Source organism: Ochotona princeps, chromosome 27, assembly GCF_030435755.1.
Source record: "Ochotona princeps isolate mOchPri1 chromosome 27, mOchPri1.hap1, whole genome shotgun sequence".
Lineage (NCBI taxonomy): Eukaryota > Metazoa > Chordata > Mammalia > Lagomorpha > Ochotonidae > Ochotona > Ochotona princeps.
In genome coordinates this window covers 27853962-27870369 of record NC_080858.1, presented here as the reverse complement: position 1 = coordinate 27870369, position 16408 = coordinate 27853962, and the positions used below count along the sequence as shown (strand labels likewise).

General features: G+C 46.0%; 1 protein-coding gene across 3 annotated transcripts in view; it reads left to right on the top strand.

The window, feature by feature from the left end:
* The window catches only part of SENP1 (SUMO specific peptidase 1), a 49142-nt gene that overhangs the window by 30233 nt on the left and 2501 nt on the right, over positions 1–16408 (top strand). For 2 of the 3 annotated variants that reach the window (XM_058656103.1, XM_058656102.1), the window contains 8 exons: positions 1027–1081; positions 3545–3583; positions 4589–4673; positions 4851–5054; positions 6542–6673; positions 14236–14439; positions 15125–15204; positions 15999–16083. In XM_058656103.1, the coding sequence (XP_058512086.1) occupies positions 1027–1081; positions 3545–3583; positions 4589–4673; positions 4851–5054; positions 6542–6673; positions 14236–14439; positions 15125–15204; positions 15999–16083 (884 nt within the window). The remainder of the gene's footprint in view (positions 1–1026; positions 1082–3544; positions 3584–4588; positions 4674–4850; positions 5055–6541; positions 6674–14235; positions 14440–15124; positions 15205–15998; positions 16084–16408) is intronic. The other variant, XM_058656101.1, reaches the window with a different exon arrangement.

Sequence of the window (16408 nt, the reverse complement as noted above, 5' to 3'; positions counted from 1 at the left end):
TGTACTGTTTGGTAAATACTCTGATAGCACTGTGGGCTTCTTATCTTTGAGGAGCATCTAACACAGAAAGCCAGTGACAGAATAATTAAAGGCTGTGCTGCCTTTTTTAAAGATTTAATTTTTATTGGAAAGGCAGATTTAGAGGGAACAAAAGACAGAAAGATCTTCCATCTGCTGGTTCACTCCCCAAATAAACACAATGGCCATAACTGAGCCAATCATGAGTTGGGAGTGTCTTCTGGGTCTCCCATGGATGTGTTAGGATCCCAAGGACTTAATCCATCCTTCACTGCTTTCCCAGGCCACAAGTAGGGAACTAGATGGGAAGTGAAGCAGCCATGACATAAACTGACACCATATGTGAGCCCAGCCCTAGCAAGGGGAGCAGTAGCCAATTGAGCCATTGTGCTGGGCCCTGCACTTTTTCTTAAAAAAAAAAAAAAAATTATTTTTATTCAAAAGGTAGATTTACAGAGAAAGAGTGAGCTTCCATCTGCTGTCTTACTCCCCAAATGGCTGCAATGACTGGACCTGGGCTAGTCTGAAGCCAAGAGGTCAGTCTTGGTCTCCCATGTGGTTGCAGGGACCTAAGCGCTTAGTTAAGTGCCTGAGACTTGAACTAGCATGCTCATGTGGGATGCTGGTACTACAGGCAGAGCCTAACCTCCCATGCCAAGGGATCGACCTCAAAATCTGTACTACTGACTCTTTCTGTTATGCTATTTCTTGTTCTTCCTCCTTCCCCTTCCCTCTACATCTCTGCTTGCACCTAATTCAGTCTCATATCAGTGGTGAGCTCAAGTCTTTGATGAAATCCTGGTGTGTTCTCCGTTAAGGTAGTTTCTGGCCTCCTGTCCCTTACTCTCCCACCCTACCCTTGTCCTTAGGTACTATGCTGCTGTTATATCCCAAGGGTATCACAGTTCTGGAGACAGAATATAACAAAGTCTGAAAACTCAAGCTAAGATGTGTACAAAGTATTTCTGTTGAGTTTTGTTAGTAATGAGATGCTCTGTCTTTGATCAGGATCAGACTCTGTGATTTTACTCAAAGTGAAAGACTCCCAGACTCCTGCTCCCAGGTAATTTTGAAAGATCTTGCTGTTTTCCCTTTCTTAAACCGTGTCTTCTTAACTAAAAGTTATATAACAAAAATAAAACTGCTTCTGCTGTATGTCATTTGGATCATTTCAGTGACTTTCTAATTGGTCGTCCATCCTGCAGACAGGGAGCGTTCTAAAACTGCTGCCTGGTGATTTGATAACTGGGTTTGGTGGTGACCTGCTAAACTCCTTCCGGGGTAGGTCATCAGATGTAGAGAGAAGACCAGACTCCAGAATGGCTATGGAAAGCACTTCCACCACAGGCCTCTCTTTGTGTCTTGCATTCTTGCCTTAGTGAGTGTTTACTGATGCTGGTGTAGACATGAGAGTGACAGCAGGATGGGGGAAGTCTTAGCAAGTACTAGAGGACCCACATGTGAGAGGCTTCTGAGAGTTCTTGCAACTTGTCCTGTGAGAGAACTCTGTAGGAATTCCCAAGTTTGTACCAAAATAAACCCTGAGTCCTTTTTCCTGCATCCTAGAAGTGCAGTTTGTAACACTGTGCAGGAAACAAGCAGAGTATAGGATCCAGGAACATTTGAGCAGAGACTTGACGGGGATGAGATAGGGAAGCTGTGTGGATATAGAGGACTCTTTCTCTCTTCTTTCCTTCTCTTCCCTTTCCTGTCCTCTGTTTTCCTTCCTTCCTTTTTTCCTTACTCATGCCCTTCCTTTTGTTTCTTTCTTTCTTATTTCCTTCCTTCCCTTTCCTATGCACTCTTTGTCTTTACTCCTTTCCTTCCCTTTTCTTCCTTTTTTCCTCCCTCCCTCCCTTCTTTCCTTCCTTCCTTTAATTTATTTTGACAGGCACAGTGACAGATCTTCCTTGTTTGGATTCATTGCTCAAATGCCCACAACAGCCCTGGCTACACCAGGCCAAGACCAGAACCCAGAATCTCCTTCAGAGTCTTCACGTGGTAGCATCAAGTACTTGAGCTATTATCAGTTGCCTCCAGGTGTGTAAGTAGGACAGCAGATTTGGAAGCAAAGAGGAGCCAGGATCAAACCAGCCTCAAACTTAGGATATAGGCATCCCAGGCAGCAGCTTTACCCTGCCATGCCACGACACTTACCTCAGTGTGTAAATATAGGATGTGCTTTCTTGCCTTGATGTTCAGTGTTCCTCTGCCTGGAATATCTTTTCTCCACTAGTTTGTCTGTCTGTAAATAATCTCCATTTGAAGTCTCTGTTCAGATATGCGCTTTTCAATAGGAAGCCTGACTTCTCTGAGAGGGGTTCAGGAGGTCACCACTCAGATGGCTGAGTTTTCTCTTGAGAAGATTAGCAATAACCCTAACCATCATTGTCATTTTAGTTCCCCTACTTCTTGGTAGCTCCCATACATGTTCTGAGTGTTTAATATATTTTGAAAAGTCTGTATTCGTTAAGTCAGGGAGTTGTTACTGTTGGGCTTCTTTATTTTTTACTTGTTTCCTGGAGTCACACTTGGCTGCTATTCTTGGCCTCATGTAGCTTTGATAGGGGAATTGAAGATAATAGGTTCCCATAACCTCAGACAGGAGGGAGGCCATAAAAGTGTTTCTGCTAACCAGATTCCAGACACAGGAAGGCTGGGAATGGAACTTTAAAAGTTACCTTCAAAAAGAAAAAGTTACCTTCACAGGAACAGGTTTGAAAGATATGAGAACTGAAAGGGACTCTAATCACTGTTCCTTACAAATCTTGAAACCAGGGCCCCTGGAAGGGGAATCATAAAGCTAACTGGGGTTGACTCCAGATTACCAGATCTCTTAACACCCAGTCTGATATTCTGTTCATCATCATGTTTCATTTGCACTCCTCTTTCTTTTGTTTCTGTGGCAGATCCCTTAGTTAGGGAGTTGCTAGGAGTTGAGGAAGTTTGAGAAAAGCAAAGATGCTGGGACAGTTCACACTCCTGTGCCTGCCAAGTGTCAGGTTACTTGTGCTGTCCACGAATGAGAGCCCTGGGGAACATAATTGGCCTCTGCATTGGGATGAAATCATACATAGTGCTTACTCCCTGCCCTGACTCATTGGGGAGGGTGATTTTGTAGATGGGGATTTTGTGATGTGTTTGGTTGAGTTAGACCAGCAAGAAACCTAAAGAACCTGAGTGCATCTGTCTGCCACGACCTGGGGATGAATACCATTGTAGCTGGACGTCTTGTCCGGCATGAGGACTGCTGTGCTGTGTGAGCAGGTCAGCTTCACCTGCATGAAGGGCTTTGCCAAGCTGGAGGTGTCTGCTGAGCTTTGGGTCACCTTTTCATTGACGTTGATGTAAATGAATACTGTTTATAGCCATTATTTCCTGATTATGTCACTGAGGTCACTTGTTTCATACTTGTGAACATTCTTATAAATTATTTGAGTGATTGCTTTTGCTGGTGAAATGTGTGGATTTTCTCATAAGCCCCTTGCTCATTTTGCATATTTTCTTCCCTTCTCCCCTTCCATAGCCCAACTTTCTTCCAGGCAGAGCTGTGGATCAAAGAATTGTAAGCAGTTTTTTATTTTGTTTTTCCTTCTCAGACACTTCACTTTCACTTAGCAGAATTCCAGCACTTACCCTGCTTGTTTTCAGTCAGTGAGAATGATCTATTGTTGAGTCTGAAAGTTGTTATGTTTTAAAGATTCTGTTGCAAATGGGATAGTGTTTATTACAACTGTAACAATTGTTGAAACTAAACTGAATTGAAAAATATTTCAAAATCAGCTATTACATAGGAAGGAAAGTAAATAAATTTTCTAAATCTCCTGATCTTACAAAATTTTTTAAAATTAAAATATAACATTTACACTAAAGCCTCAGTGCTGCTTTCTGTGATTTTCTCCTTCAAGTCTTCTCCCATTTGTGTGTTTCTTTTTTTTTTTTTTTTAAGATTTTATTATTATTGGAAAGCCGGATATACAGAGAGGAGGAGAGACAGAGAGGAAGATCTTCTGTCCGATGATTCACTCCCCAAGTGAGCCGCGACGGGCCAGTGCGCGCCGATCTGAAGCCGGGAACCAGGAACCTCTTCCGGGTCTCCCACGCGGGTGCAGGGTCCCAAAGCTTTGAGCTGTCCTCGACTGCTTTCCCAGGCCACAAGCAGGGAGCTGGATGGGAAGTGGAGCTGCCGGGATTAGAACCGGCGCCCATATGGGATCCGGGGCTTTCAAGGCGAGGACTTTAGCCGCTAGGCCACACCGCCGGGCCCCCCATTTGTGTGTTTCTAAAATGAAGCTATACTTTTAGCATAATCTTGGAAAAGTCATCTACTTTTAGTCATCCACATTTAGCAGCAAACTAATGTTCTTAGTTTTTCCATAAAAATGATAGGATAATTGGAGTTATGCTATGTAGTTTCATGTGGCTTAAATTTTAAGTGTGGTGAGAGATTAGCATGAGGATTTCAGGCATCTGTGTCCATGCGAAGTATTTAATATTCCCTATGCATGTAGAATGTGTTTGCTTCTGTGAGAGAAACAAATGTTGCTTCTCTTCCCTTTTCACTTCCCAGAACCAGTGTTTATGACTCTCGAGCACGGGAAAGGTTGCGCCAGATTGAAGAACAGAAAGCACTGGCATTGCAGCTTCAAAACCAGGTAAAAAAAAAAAAAATGGAATAAGATTACAAATAAATAGCACCTCCAACTGACACTTTTGTGGGAGAATTCCTCAGGTGTGGATCGCTTGCTATTGTTATTGGGTGGCATGTTATGTCTGACTAGTCAGTGCCGTTCAGTGTGTGAGATAAGTAATGGATGTGTTGATCCACTCAGTACCGTTCAGTGTGTGTGATGAGTAATGGATGTCTTGATCCCGCTCAGAGGCTGCAGGAGCAGGAGCATTCAGTTCACGACGCAGTAGAGCTGCGTCTTCGTGTGCCTCTTGAAAAGGAGATTCCTGTCACAATCACCCAAGAAACAGAAAAGAAAAGTCATAAAGGAACTGATAGTGAAGAGGAATTTCCTGAAATTACAGAGGTAAATTACATAATGTTAATTCCTGTACCAGAAAGTACTATGTCTAGAAAGAATGCTTGGGGACAATGTCAGACATACAGGTACTCAGGGTTTAAACCTGCCAGCAGGCCCCAAGGCAGAGGTGTTCTTCAGCCCTAAGAACCACTGGAGACAAGCTGATGAGGAATATCTGCTTTATTAAGCACAAGTTATAGATTTTAAAGGTTAAGGAAGGGGATGACAGGAGGCCGCCTTCTGCAGGCCTCCTACCCACCAAAGACACTGTAATTGGCTATATGACATGTCTTTTTCCCTTGACTTTCTGTCTTGTCAGAGGTCATGTTCCACATGTGTTCCCCTTGACCTTCTAGTCATGTTGGAGGTAGCACTAGTGACCGAGTCATGTGTAGGCCTGGAAGCTGTGCCTCAGGTCATGGGCAGGTAAGCTCTAAGCCGTGCCTACCAGGTAGCAGGCAGGGGCCCAGAGACAACTGCCCACATCTCCCCCTCTGCTACATCAGTGTTGTTGCATATGCCTGCTTTTCATTTGTATTACTTAGCTTTATTTTTAAAGAATCATTGAAAATTGATAAAAGAATTTTGAGTAGTTTTTAACAAATTCAGTGAAAAAACACTTCATGTCCTGTGTGCTTTTACTTTTGGGCATATACAATAGCTTACCATCAAGTTGTAACCTGAGATTTGCTGTTATTTTTGAGTAACAAAACCTCATCATAGAAAATTTGGGAAATACGTAAAAGTGTACATGTTAAAATAATATTTATTAATCCATACTTTTCTTTGAAAAACTCCCTACTTTGCATTAAAAAGGCTTTTCCCAGAAAGTAGTATCTAAAACTTACTTTCTTTTTTAAGACGTAGTTGTTTATTTGAAAGGCAGAGCAACAGAGTCAGAGAGATCTTTTATCCACTACTTTACTCCCAAAGTGACTGCAGCAGCCAAATCTGGGCTAGACTAAACCAGGAACCAGGAAGTCCGTTCTGGTCTCTCAGTGCGTGGCAAGGACGCAGGTGTTTGAGTAGTTATCTGTTGCCTTCCCAGGCAGATCAGCAATAAGTTGGACTGGAAATGGAACAGCTGGCACTCAGGCTCCCTTAATCCATCACACCAGCACAGCAGATACTTAAAATATGTCTGCATACTGCCTGCAGTGAAAGCCTCTGTTAGGAGATCATTGAAGCTAAATGTAGAAACTGCAGTCAGGTTGTCTTGTGGGCTTAGACCATTCTATAGAAAATTTAGACTATAGGACTTAGTTTGAAACAGGGTCTGAATGCTATTCTGAAAAATAGAAGGAAGGCCCAGATGGGTTGGAAGGTGTATCAACCAGAATTTTAAATGGAAGTATATTGAAGAACAGTAAATTGATAAGCAATTGCTAAGGACTGAGCATAATCTGTGGGTCTTGTGTGGCTGGGTAAGAAGCCTGGTTGTCCAAAGCTGTGTCCTTGTATGCTTGATCTCTGACACCTTCTTGTTTCCTTAGGAAATGGAGAAAGAAATAAAGAGTGTGTTCCGTAATGGAAACCAGGATGAAGTTCTCAGTGAAGCATTCCGCTTGACTATTACCCGCAAAGATATTCAGACGCTAAACCATCTGAATTGGCTCAATGATGAGGTATTTCTAAGTTTGTTTGTTTTTAAGATTTATTCATTCATTACAAAGTTACAGAAAGATCTTCTATCAGCTAGTTCACTGCCCAAATGTCCACAGTAGCTGAATATGGACCAGTCTAAAGCCAGAAGCCAGGAACCTGGAGTTTCTGAGTCTTCCATGTGGGTCCAGGAGCCCAGGGCCTTGGGTAATCTGGATTGGAAGTGGAGCTGCCAGGACTCAAACAAGCGATCATACAGGATGTTGGCAGCACAGACAAAGGGCTTAACCTACGAAGTCATGTTGTCATTCCCCTCCACATTTATTTTTGTAAACAAATAGTAAGTGAGCATGAAGTGGAAACTAAATTTAGCTATTCTGTTTGTTAGGGTGTGGTCCTCAGATGACCTGCCCAGAACCCTTCCCCCAGACCTCTCCCTTCTCAGGGGAGCCTTGTCTGGGGGCCCAGCATTGGTGACAGACATGTCAGTGATTTGTGTGTACTTGCGGTCTGAAGAATGCTGAATTTACTTTTTCTTATATTAAATATTTGTATATATCGAACGAGAGACCATTCTCTCATTGCTATTCTCATGTTTGTTTTAAGCATTTTACTTATTTATTTGAAAGGCAAAGTTAGAGAAGGGAAGAAAAGATCTTCCATCTGCTGATTCACAATGGCTGGGGCTGGGCCTGGGGCCCCAGAGTTTCCAGGTCTCCCACATGGATGCCGGGCCCAGCACTAGGGCCATCCGCTGCTGCTTTTCCAGGCACATTAGCAGGGAGTTGGATCAGAAGTGGGGCAACCAGAACTTGAACTGGCCCCCATGTCAGATGTCAGCCTCACAAGTGGTGGCTTAATCTACTGCAGATTGGTGGTGGCCATAAGGGATGCTGGCACTGCAGGTGGTGACTACATTCCCTGTGCCTTAGCACTAGCCCCATACGCCCATGTTTTTAAAGGACCACCTTGCATCTTCTGAGCCAGTGTTTGACAATTGACCATGCTGCAGCATGAAGGAGGACTTTGGGACTTGCTGATAGGAAGAAGTCTATGGGTCTCTTTGTGTGTCTGCTTGTTAGTTCACTTACATTATGAATGGATTTTTCTAAGATTGCTTCCACTTATACATGGGTTTTTTAGATTGATGCTGAAATAGGTACACTATTACTGAACAGTTAATGTGTCCAGTAAGGAAAAATAAAATAGGACCCTCACCTTCCAAATTCAGTTTACACTACAGTCCTTAAACTGTTGTATCCCATTGCTAAACCTATAGGAACATGTTTCATCTCATGTTTTTTATTTATTTGAAAAGCAGAGTTAATGAGAGGCTAGAGAGAGGGTCCATGTGTTCATTTACTCCCCAGATGACTGCAACAGCCAGAAGCTGGGAGCTTCTTCCAGGTCCCGCACGCAGGTCCGGGGCCCCAGGCACATTAGCAGAAAGTGGAGCAGCTGGATCCTGAACCAGATCCCTTATGGAATATTGACACTTCAGGCTGAAGATTAACTTGCTATGGCACAACTCTGGTCCCACAACAATTGTTTTCATAGCAGGAGAGAACCAGTGGACTGTCTTTGCCTGAATGCTTCTTTTTCCTCTGGGAGAGTCCTTGCATGATCTTCTGTGTGTGTCAGATCTCACTGCTTTGTGGGTTTATGCCTCCCTAGAGGCCATTCTTGTATGCCATTCTTGTATGCTCATAGCTGTCCGAGTAATGACATTGAAATATCTGTTATTGGACACTTCTAAATGTGGTGTGTGTTCTCCTGTGGAGTAGCAGCCACATCCTGGGAGGCAGGTATTGTAATTTTATCATCTTTACTCTATAGGTAAACAGTCAGTAGCAGAGCCATGCCCAACAGTCAGGTCCGCTGTGCTGTGTCACACTTCCTCAGTCTCGCTCTGGATTCTACCTTAGGGAAGGATGTGTGGGATGTAGGGCACATGATGTTGATTTTCTCTGAGCCAGATGGGCTGACTTCTGTCTCTTTGCAGCGGTCAGTCCTAAGACGCACCACCCCTTCACTGGTGTCTTCCACACAGAACCATAAGGGAAGCTTGAGTTAGTGTTTTTTGGGAGGAAATCCTCCTTATTTTTGTACATATATTAGAAGATTGAATCACATAATAGGGAAAAAAGAGCTCACGTAGTCAGAGGAGGAAGTGGAAATCAAAAAGAATTAAAAGTATCGACTGGCAAGTTGTTTCTGACTGGTCTTTGGCCATTTTTGCTGCCCTTTTGGAGAGAAGAGGTGTAATGGTTAAAGGAATTGTAGGCTGTGAGTTTTGCAGCACCAGCTAGGGGGCAGCATTGAGCAGGGTCTGAGCTGATCTTGGTCACATACCTGGCTTGTAAGAGGGGCAATATCCTGGGGGACATTTTCCATTCCTGGACCCCGCAGAGGCTGCATTTCTTTCTTCCTTTTTTTTTCTTTACTTTTTTTTTCTAATTGGAAAGTGAGATATACAGAGAGTAAGAGAGACAGAGGAAGATCTTCCATTCAATGATTCAATCCTCTGGTGGCTACCATAGCTGGAGCTGAGTAGATCTGAAGCCAGGAGCCTCTCCAGGTCTCCCACGCAGGTGCAGGGTCCCAAGGCTTTGGGCTGTCCTTGACTGCTTTCCCAGTCCACAGGCAGGGAGCTGCATGGGAAGTGGGGCCTCCGGGATATGAATAGCAGCCCGTATAGGATCTCTGCATGTGCAAGGCGGGGACTTTAGCCACTAGGCTACTGCATTGGGTCTAGAGGCTGCATTTCTAGCTCGCAGAAGAGATGAGATGCAAGAGGTTCCTTCTGCTTCATCTCTACCGCACCTGCCTGGACCTTTATAGCAACAGGATGATGCTAACCTGCTGATGGTGGGAGAAGTCATTGTCACACCACTTGGGCTGCAGCTGCCTGCCAGCAGAGTGCTGGTGCTGACGTGCTGGTACCCATGTACAAGCACTTAGTCCTGCTTCTCAGCTGTAAACTCTCAGTCTTCTTCTTATTCTTTTTAACTCTTACTCTTCTCTCCAATAGATGTTTTCATTCATAAATGATTCCTTTCTTTTTTATATCTCTTTCAGTTTTATGTGACATATTAAAAGTGTTCCCCAAGTAAGTGACTGATTTGTGTTTTATGGATAAGGAATATAAAACCCAGGCAATGAAAGGATTAGTTTTTATTTCCAGAAGAAGTAAAATCCAGAACCCTTCTCTGTGACACATACGTACAAAAGGCCTTTGGGCTGCCCTTTCCGTGGTCTCTTTCCCAACAGACCAGCCATCTGCAAACCTGTCCCTGTGATGTGCTTCAGACGTGAGCAGCCGAGTGATGGGACACCTGCGTCCCACACCAGGGTCCAGGCTTTGCTTCTCAGGTGTGGCTCCTGACTCTGCCTTCCTGCCAACTCAGTCCCTGGGAGGCAGGGTTGATGGCTCAAGTAACTGGGTTCTCGATACCCAGGTAGGAGAACTGGATTGTCTTCCAGGTTCTCTGCTTTGTCTTTTTGCTGTTGTTCCCCACTTTGTCTTTAGCCCTGCCCTGGCTTTGACAGGCATATAGGGAGTGAACCAGCAAATGAGAATTCTATGTTTCTGTTTCTTCTCTCCTCTTATCAGATAAATTAATTAAAGCTTTTTCCTCTGAATAGATCTGTGTATAGGAAAATTTCATTAAATTCTATATAGCCTTGGAGCACTGATGATGAGCTGGGTTGACATTTTTGCTCAAGTTAGGAAACTCAGATTTCTCAAAAGGGACCAGTAGGAACTGCCTGCTATAAAACGCACAAGAGGAAGCTGACAGCCTGGTAAAATGTGGGAAGCTCTTGGTGGGTCAGAAACATCTGATCAAGGGTGAGAGGAAAGGGTAGAAGAATTAGCTGCAGGAGATCGTGAGTGCCACGACCCAGGGGACACACTTTGAAATGGCTGTCAGTGCTAGAAATGACTACCACACCTCTGAGGTGAACTCCTGAGCTCGCCTGTGGGGGTCCTGGCCTGAGAATCCCCCTGGGAGCTCAGTGTGCTCACATGTTGGCTGAAGATGCATTCCCCTTGACCAGTCTGGTGCGCTCTGTCCCTTTCCTCAGGGACACCATTGTACCTGTCACTTGTTGCTGATGTAAGTGCATGGATTGGAAAAATGACTGCTTTGCAAATACATAGGAATTATCAGCAGTTGTTTCCACTTCAGAAAAGCATTGGGCTGTGGGGTGTTATGTTTCTGGAAGTGATGTGAGGAAAAATAGCATTGCAGATGTCAGGTATACAGGGTGGTGAAGGGGAGATCAGATGGAAGGTCCCACTTCAGGGAAGGCAGACTGCCCACCTTGTAAGGTTTGCCGCTGGAAGGAAGTTCTGTGGAGCCCCAGCCTTGCACTTGGAGAGTGATGGGACAGTGGGAAGAACCACAGTCACTGGAGTTTGATTTCAGAGTCAAGCTCTGAGGGCAGGGCAGGTGCTCTGTGTCTGGAGGTCTAGCTGCAGAGTGCCTGTCCTGATGATTGTTTCTGAAGAGTGCTTGGTAAAGAAAAGAACAGCTACTCCAGCCAGCCAGAGCCAGCTTTGGAACGAGTTTTCCATAGGAAATCAAAATGGAATGTGGAAGGAGAAGAACCAGGTAGAGTGAGAAGGGCTAGATACTGAGGTGTGGTGGGTCAGATGAGAGTATTGGTGTTGCTAACATGATTCATTGGCTTCCATGCTGTGAAGAGTTTACATCTTTGAGGAGTTTCTTAGAGTTAGTTTAGTATTTATGGAAGGTTACATTGGAGAAATTTTCTCCATAAATGACTTCATAAAAATAGGTGCTGCCTGTCTCTCTCTGAGGCTTCAGCAGTAATTCTAATAATTGACCAAAACTTGGCTGTGGAGAAGCAACCCGGGTGCTTGCACAAAGTGAGGTATGCGTGCCCTCTTGGTTTTGGTAACATTCATGCCAGGGCCTTCTGAACCAGGATGTGCATGCGCTACTTCTTGGTACATCTTGGGGCTTTGTGGTTGTCAAGGGTAATTGGAGCTTGGGAGTCAGAATGGCAAGGTCAGGGTGATGATCTAGAGTGATACAATTGGGGAAATGCCTTTTGTGCCCTGCACATTGCTGTGGTCGCTGCTAAGAAGCACTGTCATTCTTGGGACTCCCAAAAGACTTGCTTCAATACTGACAGAAAGGCTCGAGACAAGTGTGGAAAGGGTTACAGCTCACTCCCTTGCTGCTGGTGAAATGGTCACCCATGTCCTTGTGGTCACCAGGAAGAGAGCCGAAGCCTTCGTTTGGAACACTGCAGGCTTTTCCTTTAAAGAGGAGCTTTATTCGGCATCAGCCTGGCAGCTCTTCAAATAAAATCACAAAGGAGCGAGACATGATACACAACCCTCCCATCCCAAGGCAGGACTGCATAGACAAGCAGACGCTCATGGCCAAGGCTGTGGAGGCAGCAGGAGCCGCAGCAGCACACAGGGCAAGCATGGGCCCCAGGAGGGGAAGCACATGAGGACAGCATCGGCCTATCAGCTCTGAGCCCGTGTGCAGCTGAGAGTCTGTGCAGAAGGGGCTGTCACTAGTCACAGTGAGGGGGGACCTAGTTTTTGGCACAAGTCAGCAAGTCCCTTTGGTTTAGAGTACACCCCTTCTCTGCCATCCTTGTGCAGCCTCAGGAAGAAGAATCTGGAGGCTTCCTCCGGCACACTCCCCTAGCTAACTTTCATGCTGTGACCATGTCTTGGTTGCACTGTGGCCCTTTTGCTCTTTTGGGCACCACCGTAGCTGAGAAACTGAGGAGAGACTTTGGTATGAATTCTGCCTCATGTGTCAGATTAGCTCCTGGGGAGGAATGCTGAGGCCACCAGACTCCCTCCTGCAAAGATGCAGGAGCTGAAAAAGATACCAAGTCCCCATCTCCCCGAACTGAGTATGGATTGCTCTCTTGGCTTTGGAGGAGGCTGTTCCCATCAGTGGGGAGTGTGGGCAGGTGGCAGTAAAGGGAGATGCTCCCAGGTACAGCTCCTGTGGTGTCCATGCAGCAGCTGTTGCCCCTCAGCCATGCAGGCCCATGCAGGCTTTACTGCCTGCCATGATTGTGAAGAGAGAACCTCAGGTTGTGTAAACATCTAATTATGGAACTATTTCCTCACCAGCAGTGACCCTGTCTTTGGTTTTCTACTCAAGGGTACTAACTCCAGAGTGGTACCGCCCCAGGCGATTAAAAGAGGAGGCACTTGTCCACCTTCTTGGCTTTTGCATGTGTGGCTCTCCTTAGTTCTGCCTGACTCCCTTCAGCTCCCCGTATGCTCATTTGGCCTGTTGAGATGTAATCCGCACCAAGACCTGAGAGGTCCCTTCTTGCTGGGGAGCGTGGTCTGTGGCCTGGAAGCATGTGCTTTACTGCCCCCTACCCCCATGTATGTGTATGTCTAGGTGCCATTGCCCAGTTGGAGGCACTGTCAGCCTGTGGTCCAACCTGGATTGGAGACATGGTGCCCTGATTTGTTATTACAGCCACTGAGCTCCAGTTTTGTACTGGGCGTTGAATGTGCTGCAGCCATGGTCCTCTGGGCCTTTGGGGCTGGCCTGCCGTCGTCTGCACAGCAGGTAGAGAACAGTGTCCTCCTTCAGCCCTCAGAGCCCTGCCTCAGGCCTGGTGCGGTTTCCCTGTGGCTGCCTGCCTGGGCACCCTCATCTATAGCCCCTTTCTCCAGTGTGCTGCCTACCCAGTATGTAGTTGCCTACTGTTGGGTGGCAGCTCACTACTCTGGCATCCTAGTGTATAAATATTTGTCAAAGGATGGGGACATTTTCCCATTTCTCAAAAAGCATTTTGAAAAATGTGCCTGTTTTCTTAGTCATATTTCCAAGCTCTGGATCAGTCAGGCCATTCATTCCTTGCAGTTGACAGACACTGGCCTGGCCTCAGCTGGCCATGGAAGTAAGTTTGAAATAACTTCTGGCCCAGTAACTTTCAGGCCTTGGTACCAGGGGATCCTGGGTCTAAAGGAACCAACAGCAGCAGTGTCACTGATAGTGGAGGCAGAAAGACATAGCCGGACAGGTGTCAGGAAATGGCCAAGATGAGGGAGCTGATGGGATGAGGCTTGCTTATCCTGCAGCCATGTGATGCGGCCGGGCTGCTGTCCATTTAATGTTGATGCCTGGCCCTAGAACTTAGTTCTGCCAAAACCTGAAACTGTCTGCCTCTGTAGAATGGCCCCTGGGCTGATCTGGCCAGTGGGAAGCATGGAACAGAGCTGTGTTTGTTTCAGCCCTCAGGGTTGAAATCTTGATCTGAGCTAGCTTCATACAAGGCTTCATCTGAGCCCCACATCTCTTGCACACACTCACACAGTCCCCACCCTCCATCAACTGCTGCCCACAGTACATCTCTGCTGGCTTCTGACTGTTCCTGACCTGCTTGTCTATGTCCTCCATGCCCTCAGATGCCAGCTCTTCTTTTTTCCCTCTTGTTCCTGGTCCCAGTTTGGTACAGCAACATGAGGTAATTGGAGTGATGAGAAAGCAATAACCTGCTGAGTGAGCAGGGGCCTCCTGGTGTACTGCTTTTCTGTTCTAATACATGCACTCTCCTCCCACAGATCATCAATTTCTACATGAATATGCTGATGGAGCGAAGTAAAGAGAAGGGACTTCCAAGCGTGCATGCATTTAACACTTTTTTCTTCACTAAGTTAAAAACAGCTGGTTATCAGGCAGTGAAACGTTGGACAAAGAAAGTGGACGTGTTCTCTGTTGACATTCTTTTGGTGCCCATTCACCTGGGAGTGCACTGGTGTCTTGCTGTGAGTACACCCTTTTTGAAACAGTGGAAAACAAGTTAGGAAGTACATCAAAAGTAGTGAGACGCTTGACAGGTTCACCTGACCGCTGAGTACAGCATTTTGTGGTAGGTTGGTATACATCCTGAGCAGAGAGGGGAGATACTTAGGCTTTGAAGAAAGCTGTGGAATTTCCTTTCCTGGAAATATTTAAAAGGATGTCATTGAGTATCTGAGCAGCCTCAAGGTGTGACAGAGTTGGAAAATGACTTCCTGGTAAGGCTGCAAACTCAGATACTGCCATTTTTACCCTCTGCCTGGTCCTGACTCATCTTGTATACTTGGTGACTTCACAGTTTTATGACTGAGAACATGACTGCACTAGATTTGTGTGTTAGTAAAAGTGTAACAGTTATTTCACAGTCTGTTTTGAATTACATTTGGAAAGCATAAAACCAAAAGAAAATTCTCCAGGTTAGGAGTCGTCACACTCTGAGACTAAGGGGAGTGTCTCCAGGAGTCCCACTTCTTTCTCTGAAGGTCAGGTCCTGAGCTCTGGAGACAGTCCACCTGGGAACGCTCAGCAGCCACCTGTGCAAATGCCGACAGAGCGCTGGAAGTCTGACGGGGTCCCAGGGCCCTGGGAGGGAAAAGCAGAGGACCTGGTCTTCTTCACTCTGTGAGCACTCAACTTTTCTTCTGTGCCCAGGTTGTGGACTTCCGGAAAAAGAGCATTACATATTATGACTCCATGGGCGGGGTGAACACTGAAGCCTGCAGGACTCTCTTGTAAGTCGGGGCCAAGGGTTTGGGTCACTTCTGGCTGCTGAGCCCAATTGTCTGTCCCCCCCAAGGGAGGGGCCAAAAAATTTCACATGCAATAATAATGGGTATTTTACATCTAAATTTTAAAATAATGTAACATTATCAAAAGTGCAGGCAGTTAGTGTCCTGACACACTCAAATATGGAATGGATAGCTAGGCAGAGTTGTCACCATTACTTAGGAATCATTGAATCCAGCCTCCTGTTGAGTTGAAGAAACCAAGACCCACAGAGGTGGTGACTCTGAGTTGGCAGACCCTATAGCTAGTGGCTTTGCTAGGAGCCAGCATGCAAGCTATCTGTACACCACTGCTCACTCTGCCCTGAGATGGGAAGAGGAGGTCAGCTCCAGAAAGGCGGACTATCCGCACTCCCAGAGAAAGCTGTGTGTACTTTGTTGTCCTGAGCTGTTCTGGTTAGCATTGCGTTTGACACAGTAAAGCCAGGCCTAGCAAACAAATGCCTCCTTATTAATAGAGAAACATTTCTGTGTGTTAGCTTGAGCCCAAAAGGGACAAGAGTCAGAGCTTCTTCCTCAAGAGGAGCAGTAAGTGGAAGGCACCTGAGTGGCAGATACAATGGCTGTGTTCCTCTTGGGCTGACATCATCTGCAGTTGGGAAGGCAGCCTTGCTCCAGAGGACACTTGCCAGTCAGGCTGGCTGCCCTGCATGTTACCTTCCCCAGGATGGTGCTGCTTCCTAGGGAGTAGCTGTCCTCCATGTCGCCACAGCTCATCTCATTCTCTTCCAATACCTTAGGCAATACCTGAAGCAAGAAAGTGTTGACAAGAAAAGGAAAGAGTTTGACACCAACGGCTGGCAGCTCTTCAGCAAGAGAAGCCAGGTACCTGTGGCGCCAAGGAGGTCCTGGAAGCTGACATCTAGTGGAGAAGAGCTTCCCTTAGTTCCCAGGCCCCTTCACCCTCCTTGCTCAAGTGTCCAGCCTGATCTCACCCTGGGTCTTTGGCTCAGATGGAACCTTTTGTGGGAAATCTGGGGGTGGGTGTGGATGTGAACAGCATTTCCCAGGTGCACTGCCATTCTACCAGACTTTTCACTGCTGTGGGAAGCGTTTGGTGGCACATGGACCTATGGGGTCTTTACCTGGATGACCATGGGTATCTGAGATACTGTCCTCCGTGGTTCATGTAAAAGGCATGCACCTGGCG